The sequence below is a fragment of the Schistocerca piceifrons genome, chromosome 4 (assembly GCF_021461385.2).
Source record: "Schistocerca piceifrons isolate TAMUIC-IGC-003096 chromosome 4, iqSchPice1.1, whole genome shotgun sequence".
NCBI lineage: Eukaryota > Metazoa > Arthropoda > Insecta > Orthoptera > Acrididae > Schistocerca > Schistocerca piceifrons.
In genome coordinates this window covers 526,587,192-526,602,196 of record NC_060141.1, presented here as the reverse complement: position 1 = coordinate 526,602,196, position 15,005 = coordinate 526,587,192, and the positions used below count along the sequence as shown (strand labels likewise).

Genomic DNA, 15,005 nt, shown 5'->3' with positions numbered 1-15,005 from the left:
CATTCCAAGAAACCAGTATCACAACCATGGAACACACTTATGCCAGTCTGTTTACAAGCCATCTAGAGGAGATGACAAGAGGGGAGACTGCTGGGGAGATGTGGCTGGGAGGATTACAGGAGCTAAAGATGTATTTCAAGGATAACTACTGTCAGCATAGTTCAGAGAAGCTGGTGTTAAAAATCTAGATGGCACAGCTTGCAAAGCTGCCATTGAACTCGATGATGATGATGGTGACTGGTTTGTGGGGCACTCAACTGCCTGGTTATCAGTGCCCGTACATAGTCCCAATTTTTACACTGTCCAATTGAGCCACTATCACGAATGATGATGTGATGATGATGATGAAATGATGAGGACAACCCAAACACCCAGTCCCCAGGGAGAGAAAATTCCCAACCCTGCCAGGAATTGACCCCAGGACCCTGTGATCCAGAGGCAGCAATGCTAACCAGTAGACCACGAGCTGCGGACACTGAACTCAAACATATTGCGCTCAGCCATGTGTTCTGCTACTGGGTAGGCAACTCTGTTCGCAGCCTCAGTTTAGTGGTGTCCATTCATTCTAGTGGACAGCTTTTTGGTGCTCATGCCCACACAAAATGCTGTGCAGAAATTGCCGCAGAGCTGGTATGTGACATGGCTGTTTTCAGAAGTGGCCCTGCCACTGTTTGGATAGGATAAGACTGCAAGATGTCTGGAGGAAGATGTACCGAGTGGGTGAGTTAGTCACATCTTGCATCTGGGTGTTCGATAGGGATATGTCTCCTACGTCAAAGAGTTGGGAGAGGAAGTGGAACAGGGCTGGATTGGAATGTTGTGTATGTTGGCTGGGTGCAGAATATCACTTTAGAAGGAGTGAGAAGGATTGTGGATAGTACTAGTACGTCCCTCATATCCGGGCATTATGATAGGTCATCAAGCCTTGGTGAAGGATATGATTTAGCTGCCCAGTTGCGCCAGGCTGGAGTGATTTGGGTGATGAAGTAGATGTTCGTTTACAATTGGTTCTTGGGGTGGGGTTGAATAATCTATATTTTTGGTGAGTAGGTTTTGGGCAGGAGGGGTAGTGCCTGTATGTAAAGGCCTTTGTGGTTTTTTCAGCATACCGGGCAAGGGCTTTTCATAACTGCAGATTGCTGTCCCTGGGTGGACAGGCTAAATGATAGCAATTGTTTGATGTGTATGGGATGACAGCTGTCAAAATGCAGGTGTTGTTAGTGATCAGAAAGTTCGATATGGACAGATGTATGACCAGATGAAGTGGATGGAGAAGGTAGTGTTGAGTTTGTGGAGGAATGAGTGTATGGTATCTTGGCCCCGAGCCCAGGTCATTAAGACATCATCAATGAACCTGACCCAGAAAAGGGCTGCATTTTGACAGCTCACACGCCAAATAATCGCTACCATTTAGCCTGTCTAACCAGGGACAGAAATGTGCCCAGTATGCTGAAGGACCCACAAAGGTGTTCACATATAAGCACCTACTCACAAAAAATATGTATTATTCGCCCCCCCCCCCCCCCCCCCAAGAACCAGTTGTAAAGGAACTTGTCAATCACCCAAATCACTTCAGCCTGGGACAACTGGGCAACTGAATCATGTCCTTCACCAAGGCTTTCATGACCTATCATAATGCCTGGATATGAGGAACATACTACCCACAATCCTTCTCCTTCTAAAGTGATAATATTCTGCATCCAGCCAACATACACAACATTCCAATCTACCCCTATTGAACTTCCACTCCCAACTCTTTGATGTAGGGGACATATCACTGTGGAATAGCCTGATGCGAGACCTTCCCAATTCACCCACTCAGTACATCTTACTCCAGATCTGTCACAGGCTTATCCTATCCCATCAGAGGGAGGACCACTTGTGAAAGCAGCCAGAACTAAAGAAAACCACACACACACACACACACACACACACAGACACACACACACACACACACACACACACACAGCTCTGCTGCAATTTCTACACAGCATTTTATGTGGGCATGAGCACCAAAAAGCTGTCCACAAAAATGAATGGACGCCACTAAACTGAGGCTGAGAACAGCGTTGCCTACCCGGTGGCAGAACACAAGGCTGAACATAACACGCTCGACTTCAATGGTAGCTTTGCAACCTGTGCCATCTACATTTTTAACCCCACCTTCTCTTAACTATGCTGACAGGTGTTTTAACCTTGCAATACATCCTTAGCTCCTGTAAGCTTCCTGGCTACATCTTCTCCCTAACAGTCTCCCCTCTTGTCCTCTCACTTCTTCGCAGTTCATTCCTTCACCTCAACATCATTATGCACTGCACAACTCACTAGCTCTTGAGCTCATGTCCTATTCCTATCCGGTACACCTGCTGCTTCCCACTCCTGCATTCCTGTCCCGCACACTGACTGTCTCTCTCTGAGCCAGCAGCTGGTCCTCACCAACCCAACCTCTCCTCCCACTTCTCACCTCTTTCCCTCTACCCAACCCACCAAGCACAATCCCTTACTCCAGTCCACACACCAAACTGTAGTCCTGCCATGTGTGTTCAGCCAACACAATGTAGCTGCACAGAGGTAGGTGTGTGTGTGTGTGTGTGTGTGTGTGTGTGTGTGTGTGTGTGTGTGTGTGGTTTTCTCTAGTTCACTAAAAGATTTATTTTATCCAAAATCCAGCAAGTTTTCATTCTTTTTTGTGTTCCTACAGATTATTGAAGGCTTCTGCTGTTCACAGGGTGGTCTCCTTTAATCCTAAATTATTTACATTTCTTGCTAACAGCCTTGCCACAGTGGGAACACTGGTTCCTGTCAGATCACCAAAGTTATGTAGTGCCACGCTTGGGTAGTACTTTCATGGGTGACTGTCTGGGTCTGCTGAGTGCTGTTGTCAAGCAGGATGCAATCAGCCCTAGTGAGGCCAATTGAGGAGCTACCTGATTGAGAAGTACAGGCTCCGGCCAGGAAAACTGGCAATAGCTGAGAGAGTGGTGTCTTGATCACATGCCCCTCCATATCTGCATCCAGTGAAGCCTATCAGCTGAGGATGACAAGGTGGTCAGTCAGAACTATTGGGCTTTCCAAGGCCTGTTCAAAGAGTACTTCCCTATCATAGTTATCTATTCTCATACATACACTAGTACTCGAACCTAGATTTTCTACCAATTTATTTGGCCTATAAGAGCTGTATTGACAGCAAGTGCAATATTGTAAAACACCTTACTGCAATGAATAGTAACAAACAGCAACTAAATGATTATAACAGGGATTAATTACCAGAGCATATTGCCACTACTGAAGCATTCATTCACTCTGGGTCTTTTGTGAAAACAAAGAATTTGTTTCAGGAGAAATTTCTAGGATGTTCAGTGCCAGCAAAAAGTACCATACAGGAACTGATTGAAAAATGGTGATGTACAGAATCGGTTAAAAATTCACCCAGGGTGTGGCATGTCTGCACATCTTAAACAAAGAGGCAGGTGCAGGAGATTTTGACAAGAAGTCTTGAGTGAACCAGGAGACTGAGTCAACAGGTTCAAGCAAGTGAGAGAAGTTGCAGATGTGATTTAAATAATGGCACTGAAGTGAAAACCATACCAGACAAATGTTGTACAAGAACTGATGGAGCCTGGCCTGCAAGAAGAATGTGTATTTGTGTTCATGGCTGCTGATAAATGTTGTCAGTGGTGTTTTGGACCCACTATGGTTCACCATGACTGGCATGATGTGGTTCCACCTGTATGGGTGCATAAATTACCAAAACAGCTGGTATTGGTCAACAGAAAATCCATGCATGATCCACCAGGTAGCCTTGCATGATGTCAAGATTGGTGTTTTCCCCCACAAGCATTATAGGGGCCATATTATTTGGGAATCCTGGAGGAGTTTTATTCAACTTGACAGAAAAGGAGAGTCAGTTATGTTACTTTCAGCGGGATGATGAACATGCCATACATCAGCTGCATCATCGTTCAATGTGCACGAGACATTTACCTCACAGAGGACAATCAGCAAAGGCTTGTGGCGTCCTCGGTTACCAGACTGTGTCCACTTACGACTTTTATTTGTGGAGACTGTTAAAGGGAAGAGCATACAAAACACATCCGCACACAACTGAAGACCAGGATCCAGGATGTTATCAATAATATCACAACACAAGAACTGACAAGGGTATACATGAATCTACTCAAGCATGCTCACATGTGTGCTGAATGGGCAGAGGACACTTTCAGCACCTATTGTGACAGTGAGTAATCATAATCAATACATTACACCTCATTTTATGTTCATGTATTGACCATATGGACCAGTTTTACACACCACACCCTGTAGCTACGTAGGTTAGTTTTAAGTTAGTTAACTTGTACCAATTAAATGCAAGTCTATTATAACCAGTTCTTACGAAACAATTAATTTTGCAGAATTTACTAATGTGTGTTCAAAAGAAATATTAATAATGAATATGCAGCTTTCCCACCACATGGAATAGATGTTTCCCAAGTACTTCAGTGCAACAAGGAAATATCTGCATTTATCCAGTGCACATAAAAATAAAGCTTGCAACTCTACTAATATGAAATTCTTCCAATCCATCTGTGGCATACAGCAAACCAGTGCTTAACAGTATTGGCTAAAAACAGTCTTGGTTGCAATTTTAGTTTTTTAGTTTCCAACTAAGTGTTTCGCCTTATGATCTTAATTTGGTATTTCTTAGACCGATCCTTTGACAGTGTAGCCAAAGGGCATCGTTGAATACATCAGGCCAACATCACCTTCGTTAAACTCAGTAAAAACTTTTCTAGATAGACGAGAGTGACTCCAAGACCTGCATAACGTGTTCCCGTTCACAAGACCTAGTAACGAATAAGATCTAGGAAAGTTTTTACTGGGTTTAATGAAGATGATGTTGGCCTGATGTATTTGACGATGCCCTTTGGCTATACTGTCTAAAGGATGGGTCTAAGAAATACCAAATTAAGATCAACCTGAAGATGCCTGAATAAGGCAAAACACGTAGTTGAAAAATAGAAAAGTAAAATTGTAACCAAGACTGTTTTTAACCAATACTACTAATATGATGTTATTTCTCATAGAGAATAAATAAATTATTCTGAATATAAATTTTCTGTACCATTTACTGCTTCCATTAAAATGCTCTGTGAGAAGTAATCTGCAAGGAAAAATTTGTACTTAATGCAATATTCCTCTAAGGCTATTATGGTCCAGTCCACGAATGACAGCAGTTCACGCTGGTTGAGACAAGGACGGTGATAGCATTGTTGCTGGTTCCAAGCATACACATGCTTTGCGCTTGATGAAACAGTGTACACTGAAAATTACGTCTATTGCTTGGTTGTGTAGGATTTGTAACTCACCACCACAATCAGCCACGACAACTCATAGCAAATGGAATAAAAATTCACTAAATAAATTGCTACAATCGTGTATAACATCCGCATTGCAGACAACACTTGCAGCAGAGCATAAAGAACATTTTTGAATGCTCACTGGCTATCGGAGAATGCGTGACATAAGTGTGCAGGAGAAGCCACCAACATTCGTGACTCCAACTGCAGCAAATAAGGATTTTCCATCCGGAAGTTATATAATATGTATAGTCAACCAAGAACTAACCTTTACCATCCTTCCTGGCTGCAAGAAAGGAATGATATATTCAGGCTTTGTGAGGAATGTATGGAACTGCTTCCCTAACTGTTCCAGTTGTTGCCTGATCCTGTAATATGAAGCCACTTGGGCTTCCTTTGGAACAATAATGGAATCGTGTTCGTTCTGGAGCCTCTGTGCTTCTGTAAAAGAAAAATGAAGTGACTACAGTTACAGGACATTTAATGTTTTCAGAATAAGAAATTCATTCAACAACAATACCCTGTGCTTTTTTCAGACTGAATACATGCATACTGCAGTTGAATCTAAAACCCCAGTTTTACAACAGTTTGCTTGATTTATTTATTTTAGAAAAAGTTTCTTTTTTTCTACAGAATATTCTATAAAAAGGGATCAGACAGTTGTGACAGCAAGTCTAATGATACAAAGTAAACATAATTAAGCCATTCATACATTCTTTAAAGTGTAACTTTTCACGCACATAGAATACTTTAACACGAGAATGACAAAGTTTCTGACTTTCCTAAAATGGTGAAAAGGGGTCATTTTGACACCACATAAAATATTTTTCATATTGAACTTAAATGTGTACTTTATTTTAGTATAGTTTAATTTCCACAATTTTTAGACTTACAACAACAACTATTTAACTTCATGATTAATATAGTACTTATTTACATCAACAACAAAATATCTTATGAATTTATTGTTACTAATGCTAACAAGCTTCCTAAACTGTAGTCTTTCATTTATTAACCATTTGCAGAACAGTCTAGATACAAGTAGTTTATGTGGTCCACATTATACTCACATGTGTTCTACATATGGTTTTGTTCTACTTTTTACTCAAGTCATTTGAATCTGCTAGACACATTTAGCAAAGGTGATTTCTGTTTTGTGTGTACACTTTCCATATACAGCTTTGTGGCCCTTCACCCAAATGTCACTGGTTTTGTTGCCTCTGCAGAGGCTGATACGGTATGTCTTCTGCTTTCTAGATGCTTTTGTACCTGTATCCTTTCCCTTTGTCTGTTCCTGTTCTTGCTCTTTCATTCCCTTGAGTTCATTCACCAGTTGTAGTATCAACTACTACTACTCTATTTTCTTGTTCGTTATTGTTTTGTAGATGACTCATGCATTTATTGTCACCATTCCAAGATTATGTAGAAGAAATGTATCAGGCATCTCTTACAAGCAACCTTTGTAGTATAGTTTCAGTTCATTTGATGAACCATGTCTACCCCATACTTTGTTGCATTGTAGAATGTTGTAATTTCAGTTTTCTTCTTTATTTATTGACACTCCAGCATGCAATGTACTCAGAAGACTGGCATTTTTATTCTTTTTTTTCCTTTGCATATAGTCATGGAGCAGTCTGTGTTGCCAGTCTGGTGCAGGATAATGGTGGAATGTATTTCAGCATTTGGCTTCTTTACATCATCAGGGATTGTTGTTTATTGTACCAACTAATGAAGTTTTATTTCCTTTGAGCTTCTTATCAAGCTGAAGAGACATGCACAAGTCATCTGTCATCACAATTCTTCCTTAATTCAGAAATGGTTCCATGAGATGCAAAACGATGTATGCTATGAGAGGTTTCTTATCTCTATTCCTGTCCTCTTTTCTGAAGTATGGGAAAGCATTACATACTAGTCTTTTAAAGCCAAACTTTTTAAAAATGTGTATTAATGCTAGAAATGAATTCTGAATATGTAAAATTATCAACAAGAATAGTAGTGTAATTCCTAGTTCCCCAAACAACTCAGCAGATGCCAGCACAAGTTTGTGAAGTCAGTTATCTGTTGATAGCAAAGTGGTGTACCTGGGAGTTACACCACTATTTCAGTTACTTGTTTTTGTTATAGTGTCATGGATGCTATATGCTACTGACGGTATATTCCACATCACCCTGTACGTTCAAAGTTATTTTGTTTTTTAAATGAGTGAAGCAATAAGCTCAGAAAGCAACAGGGATAGTGTTAGCTCATCACATATATTGGCTGACAAAGAATCTGTTGACAAATAAACTGAGATGACAAGTCATGCGATACCTCCTAACATTGTGTCAGACCCCCTTTTGCATGGCATAGTGCAGCAACCCTATGTTGCATGGACTCAACAAGTTGCTGGAAGTTTCCTGCAGAATTACTGAGCCATGCTGCCTCTACAGCCGTCCATAATTTCCAAAGTGTTGCCGGTGCAGAATTTTGTGCACGAACTTACCTCTTGTTTACGTCCCATAAATGTTCAATCGGATTCATTTTGGGCGATCTGGCTGGCCAAATCATTTGCTTGAAACGTACAGAATTATTTTTTAGACGAAAATGTAGAAGAGGAAGAAGAGATGCAGTTTCATCCCGCAGAAGGTCAAGAAATTGTCTAAACAGAATATGAGACAAAACAATTCCAGAAGAACAGAGTAGACAGCAATAAAATGAGAAATGCAGGAAAATCTTATAAAACTGAAAAAGAAAATTGGTTAGTGGGAAAAAATTTAAAAATCCTAATTCCAAGGCAAGAATGAATGTTCTGAAAAAATTTCAGAGGATTCACAGAAAAAAAATGCTTTTGACTCATTCTGGAAGGCAGGTTCTTTCACTGTCCAAAAACTGCTGTAGAGCAGTAAAGTCCACTACTAAGCAGTATTATGTTATGCAAAGTGACAGAATTATTTCCTAAAAACTTTCCAAATATCTTATTGCTGGATTACTAGGGCCTCTAAGAAAATGAAAGCTGGACAGCCACCAGGCTCACACAACCAGTGAAAGTATGTCCCGGTAAATAAAATACTTCATCGAAAAATCACATACCAGTCCCATTACACAAGATCCCAGAACACGAAAAGAAAATATTTGTCAGAGGTTCTAAATATCCGCTTATTATTTAACCTCTACAAGGATTACTGTGCTGAACAGGGCAAAGAACCAGTTAAAGAACATATTTATCATAGAAAATTAAATGTGTGGTGGTCTTCATTCTGAAGACTGGTTTGATGTAGCTCTCCATGCTACTTTATCCTGTGCGAGCCTCTTCATCTCCTAATAACCACTGCAGCCTATAGCCTTCTAAATCTGGTTACTATTTTGATCTATTGGTCTCCCGCTATGATTTTAGCCCCCCCCACCACAGACTTCCCTGATCTCTTGACGTATCAGTATCAGAATGTGTGCTATCAACTGGTCCTCTCTTTTGGTCACAAATTTCTTGTCTCCCAATTCTAATCAGTACATTCTCATTTGTTAGATGATCGACCCATCTGATATTCAACATTCTTCTGTAGCACCACATTTCGAAAGCTTCTATTCTCTTTCTGTCTCAACATTTTATTGTCCATGTTTCATTTCCATACATGGCTACACTCCAGATAAATACTATCAGAAAAGACTTACACCTGTATTCAACATTAATAAATTTTTCTTCTTCAGAAATGCTTTACTTACCATTGCCAGTCTATCTTTTATATCATCTCTACTTTGGCTATCATTAGTTATTTTGCTGCCCAAATAGAAAAACCCATCTACCACTTTAAGTGCCTTGTTTCCTCGTCTTATTCCCTCAGCATCACTTGATTTAATTCAACTACGTTCCATTACCCTTGTTTTGCTTTTGTTGATGTTCATCTTACATCCTCCTTTCAAGACACAGTCCAATCCATTCAACTAGTCTTCCAAGTCATGTGCTGTCTCTGAAAGAATTATAGTTTCTTCCCCCTGAACTTCAATTCCTACTCCAAATTTTTCTTTGGCTTCCTTTACTGCTTGTTCAATGTACACACTGAATAACATGGTCGATAGGCTACAACCCTGTCTCATTCCCTTCTCAATCACTGTTTCCTTTACATGCCCCTCAACTCTTATAAATGCCATCTAGTTTCTGTTCAAGTTGTAAATAGCCTTTCGATACCTGCATTTTACCCCTGCTACCTTCAGAATTTCAAAGAGATTATTCCAATAAACATCTTCAAAGCTTTCTCAAAGTCTACAAATGGTATAAATGTAGGTTAGTCTTTCCTCAACCTGTCTTCTACAATAAAACATAGGGTCAGTATAGCCTTGTGTGTTCCTACATTTTTTCAGAATCCAAGCTGATCTTTCCCAAGGTTGGTTTCTACCAGTTTTCCAATTTTTTTTGTACAGAATTTACGTTAGTACTTTGCAGCCATGACTTATTAAACTGGTGGTTTGGTAATTTTCACACCTTTCAGCAATTGATTTCTTTGGTCTTGGAATTACTACACTCTTCTTGAATTCTGGGGGTATTTCACCTGTCTCATACATCCTGCACACCAGATAGAAGAGTTTTGTCATGGCTGGCTATCAGCTCTGACAGATTATAGTCAACTCCTGGGGCCTTCTTTCAATTTAGATCTTTCAGAGCTCTGTCAAATTCTTCTCACAGTGTCATATTTCCCAATTCACCTTCAGCTATGTCCACTTTCCTTTCTATAATATTGCCTTAAAGTTCAACTCCCTTGTACAGACCCTCTATACACTCCTTCCACAATTTGGCTTTCCCTTCTTTGCTTAGAACTGGTTTTCCATCTGAGCTCTTGATATTCAAACAGCTGTTTCCCTTTTCCCCAGAGGCCTCTATAATCTTCCTATAGGCGGTATCTACCTTCCCCCTAGTGAAATATTCTTCTAAATCCTTAAATTTGTCTTCTAGCCATTCGTGCTTAGCCATTTTGCACCTCCTGTCAGTCTCATTTTTCAAGCATTTGTACTCCCTTTCACCTGGTTCATTATCTGTGTTTTTAAAATTTCTCCTTTCTTGAATCAAATTCAATATCTCTTGTGTTATCCATGGATTTCTATCAAGCCTTGTCTTTTCACCTATTTGATCCTTCACTGTATCATCTCTTAAAGTTATCCATTCATCTTCTACTGTATTCCTTTCTCCTATTTTAGTCAACTTTTGCCTAACCCTCCCTTCCCATCTCCTTAATTTCCTACCTTTTTGCAATTTCTTCAATTTTAATCTACAGTTCATAACCAATAAATTATGGTCAGAGTCCACATCTGCTCCGGAAACGTCTTGCAATTTAAAACCTGGTTCCTAAATCTCTGACTAACCATTACATAATCAATATGAAACCTTCCAGTGTCTCCACGTCTCTTCCACGTATACTACCTTTTCTCTTATGGTTCTTACATCATGTATTAGCGATGATTAAATTGTGATCTGTGCAAAATTCTACCAGACAGGTTTCTCTTTCATTCCTTTCCCACCAGTCCATATTCACCCACTATGTTTCTTTCTCTTCCTTTTCCCACTATTGAATACCAGTCCCCCATCACAAATCAATTTTCATCTCCTTTGACTATCTGAATAATTTCCTTTATCTCATAATATATGTCTTATATCCCTTCATCAACTGCAGAGCTAGTTGGCACATAAACTTTCCCTACTGTGGTACGCAGGGGCTTCGTGTTTATCTTGGTTATGATAGTGCGGTCACTGTGCTGTTCATAGTAACTTACCCACATTTCTATCTGCTTATTCATTATTAACCTACTCAAGCATTACCCCTACCAGACTTTGTATTTATAACCCTGTATTCATCTCACCAGAAGTCCTGTTCCTCCTGCCACCTAACTTCACTAATTTCCACTTCATCTAACTTCAATCTATCTATTTCCCTTTCTAAATTTTCTAACCTACCTGCCTGATTAAGGGATGTAACATTCCACACTCCAATCTACAGAATGCCAGTTTTGTTTCTCTTGATTTTACAACATCCTCCTGAGTAGTCGCCACTCTTTGATTTGAATGGGGGACTATTTTACCCCTGGGATATTTTACCCAAGAGGACATATCATCATTTACCCACACAGCAGAGTTGCATGCCCTCAGGAAAAATTATGGCTGTAGTTTCCCCTTGCTTTCAGCTGTACACAGCACCAGCACAGCAAGGATGTTTTGGTTGATGCTACAAGGCCAGATCAGTCAGTCATCCAGACTGTTGCCCCTGCAACTACTGAAAAGGCTGCTGCACCTCTTCAGGAACCACATGTTTGTCTGAATTTAATATGGAGTTCAGTCTAAATTTTTATGCTACACATTAATGGCAGATGTGTGAAATGCGATTCCTTTAAAAGTACGATAAACTCCTCAGTAGATGACCGAGAGAAGAGAGAACATAAACTTAAACATGAACTTCACTGACAAAAGGCTGAGAAGGTAAGAGATGCTATGAAAGAAGACTCTGAAAAATCGGCTTCTGATAGCTCCTATTACTATTTTTCCATTTGATTTGAAAAAGTCATTACCCCTCCCAAAACTAACATGCCAAAAAGCTTATAATACATGTAATTTATACCTTTATAACTTAAGTTCCAAGAGTTATCAACAGGACTAGGCCACATGTACTGTTGAGATGAAACTGTAGGATCTCGAGGCTCACGCAAAATCATTGCATGTTTAGTCAAACAAAAATGTAGAGCACCAACAGCAAAACACATTGTATTATACAGCGATACATGCACAGGACGAAACCGGAACCGGAAGATGGCGTTAAATTTACTGAGGGTAGTTTTGAGTGAAGACACCAATATCAAAGCCATTGATCAATAGTTCATTATCACAGGTCATTCTGGTCTTCTGAATGACTTTGGCTCAACTGAATTGTACAGGAAGTGTCAAGGGATGTTTTGCCCTCCTAACTGGTTTAGAGTTATCACGAAATCAAAGAAAAAGAATCCTTTCTCTTGCTGTGATGTCTGGTGAAGAGCTTTTAGTAGTAGAAAATATGGAAAAAACTTGAGACCGATTGATAAAGAAAACCTTCTAGTTTCACGGCTAAAGATGCAATGGATTAGGTATCAGAAACTTGATCCAGATACAATCTTTTACAAGGAGAACATGTTTGATGAGCTTCCATTATTCAAGTTGAACATCAAACCATCAGGAAAATGAGGACAGCTGTTATCACTAACAAATGCACCTCTGTCTCAACTCTACAATGGACTGACGCATGCAGGGTGCAGGGAGGACTGCAGTACCTTTTAGCGTACATTTTACATCCCCCGTATACATCACACATACTACTTAAACCTTCACACTTCTCGCTCTGTTGAAGCAGTGGATCACTGTTTGCTGATGATCCTAGGGATGCTGAGTAGCAGAAACTTGTGACGGATATCAAAGTAGAGGACACTGATTTCCAGCGTGTCTTTTTACATAATATACTTCCCTTAAATAAACTAAACAGTTATTCTTTTTGTTGACTGTGCAAATTCTTTCCTGAACCATATGCTCTATCTGTCTAAAGCAAAAGTTGTGTAAGTTACCTAAGTGCTTATAAGTTACTTATAAAGTGGGAATGGGAGTTTCAATGAACTTTCTCCAAATTTCAGATAAAAGAGTGAATTTATTGGTGGCAGACATTCAACTCAGGTTGATTTTTCATCAAACAGAAAAATCCTAGAAGCTCCTGAAATCTAGCCCTTGGTATAATGTAAATGATGAAAGTAAGCCCTCAAGAATGTAACCAGAGATCATTCACAGACATACTTTTTGCACCTGTGACACCCCGAGTACACATGATGGCTCTCAATTTTTCCTGTTCCGCACGTGACATGATCCAACCACCATTTTTTAGTACTTTTCACACATTTGATTCTGCACATTTCTTCATGAGATGTAGCATTGCTTTGTCAAAAATAAAACAGGATATGATGAAAGAGTCATCTGCTCATTTGCAAGTGTAAATAGTAGGACTTCCTCTCTCCTTTAGAATGTTTACAGCCAACTTTCATCCAGAAGATGGAAAATTGGCAACCTTCCATTTGGTTCCATTCCTAGCAATCATCTTTGTAGAGGCACTCACTTGGGCCTGCTGTGATGGATAAGGTGAGGATTTGCATAGATAAGCATCCTCCACTAATCCCTCCTTCATTCGCAATGTCTTCATCTTCACTTGTTTCTGATACAAAATCCTTATTTTTATCAGAGATGTCAATTCTGTTTCAATGTTGGAATTCTCCAAGGGCTATAACAGTTCATCAGAAAGTCCAAGCTGATGATACATGTTCAAAAATGTCTTTCAAAGACAAAGAATATTACCTGAATAATAAGATATAAACTGTGGCAGACTGAATTGTGCATGTGCCGAGATGCAACAATGAACAGCAACAACTCTGCATGACTTCTGACTGTTGCCACTTCATTGCTGGATTATTTGCACATATTCAGAAAATGTTGAAGAAAGAAACAAAGCCAAACAGATAATTGCACCATCCAAGAAGAAATCTTGGGAAGACTTTGGAAACAGGTTGGAGACTATGGGTCAAGCTGCTGGAAAACCATTCTGGAGTGTAATTAGCAGTCTTTGAAAGGGAGGTAAGAAGGAAATGACAAGTATTTTGGACAGGTCAGGAAAACTGCTGGTGAATCCTGTGGATGCCTTGGGCAGATGGAGGGAATATTTTGAAGAGTTGCTCAATGTAGGTGAAAATACGATCAGTAATGTTTCAGATTTCGAGGTAGAATGGGATAGGAATGATGATGGAAATAGCATCACATTTGAGGAAGTGGAGAAAATGGTCAATAGATTGCAGTGCAATAAAGCAGCTGGGGTGGATGAAATTAAGTCGGAACTCATCAAACACAGTGGAATGTGAGGTCTTAAATGGCTACACAGGATAATTGAAATGGCGTGGGAGTCGGGACAGGTTCCATCAGACTGGACAAAAGCAGTAATCACACCAATCTTTAAACATGGAAACAGAAAAGATTGTAACTACTACAGAGGTATCTCTTTAATCAGCGTTGTGAGTAAAATCTTCTCAGGTATTGTTGAAAGGAAAGTGCGAGTATTAGTTGAGGACCAATTGGATGAAAATCAGTGTGGGTTTAGGCCTCTTAGAGGTTGTCAGGACCAGATCTTTAGCTTATGGCAAATAATGGAGAAGTGTTATGAGTGGAACAGGGAATTGTATCTATGCTTTATAGATCTAGAAAAGGCATATGACCGGGTTCCTAGGAAGAAGTTATTGTCTGTTCTACGAGATAATGGAATAGGAGGCAAACTTTTACCCGGATAGTCAGGCAGCAGTTAGAGTTGACGGTAAATTGAGTTCATGGTTCAGAGTAGTTTCAGGGGTAAGACAAGGCTGCAACCTGTCTCCACTCTTGTTCATATTATTTATGGATCATATGTTGAAAGCAATAGACTGGAGGGGTGAGATTAAGATATGTGAACACAAAGTAAGCAGTCTTGCATACGCGGATAACTTAGTTGTAATGGCAGATTCGATTGAAAGTTTGCAAAGTAATATTTCAGAGCTAGATCAGAAATGTAAGGACTATGGTATGAAGATTAGCATCTCCAAAACGAAAGTAATGTCAGTGGAAAAGAAATATAAACGGATTGAGTGTCAAATAGCAGG

The 15,005-nt window shown here is 39.8% G+C and overlaps 1 protein-coding gene across 1 annotated transcript in view; it reads right to left on the bottom strand.

The window, feature by feature from the left end:
• Positions 1-15,005, bottom strand: part of LOC124794747 (exosome RNA helicase MTR4) — a 99,680-nt gene that overhangs the window by 33,726 nt on the left and 50,949 nt on the right. The window contains exon 10 of the mRNA XM_047258355.1: positions 5,626-5,798. Within this exon, the coding sequence (XP_047114311.1) occupies positions 5,626-5,798 (173 nt within the window). The remainder of the gene's footprint in view (positions 1-5,625; positions 5,799-15,005) is intronic.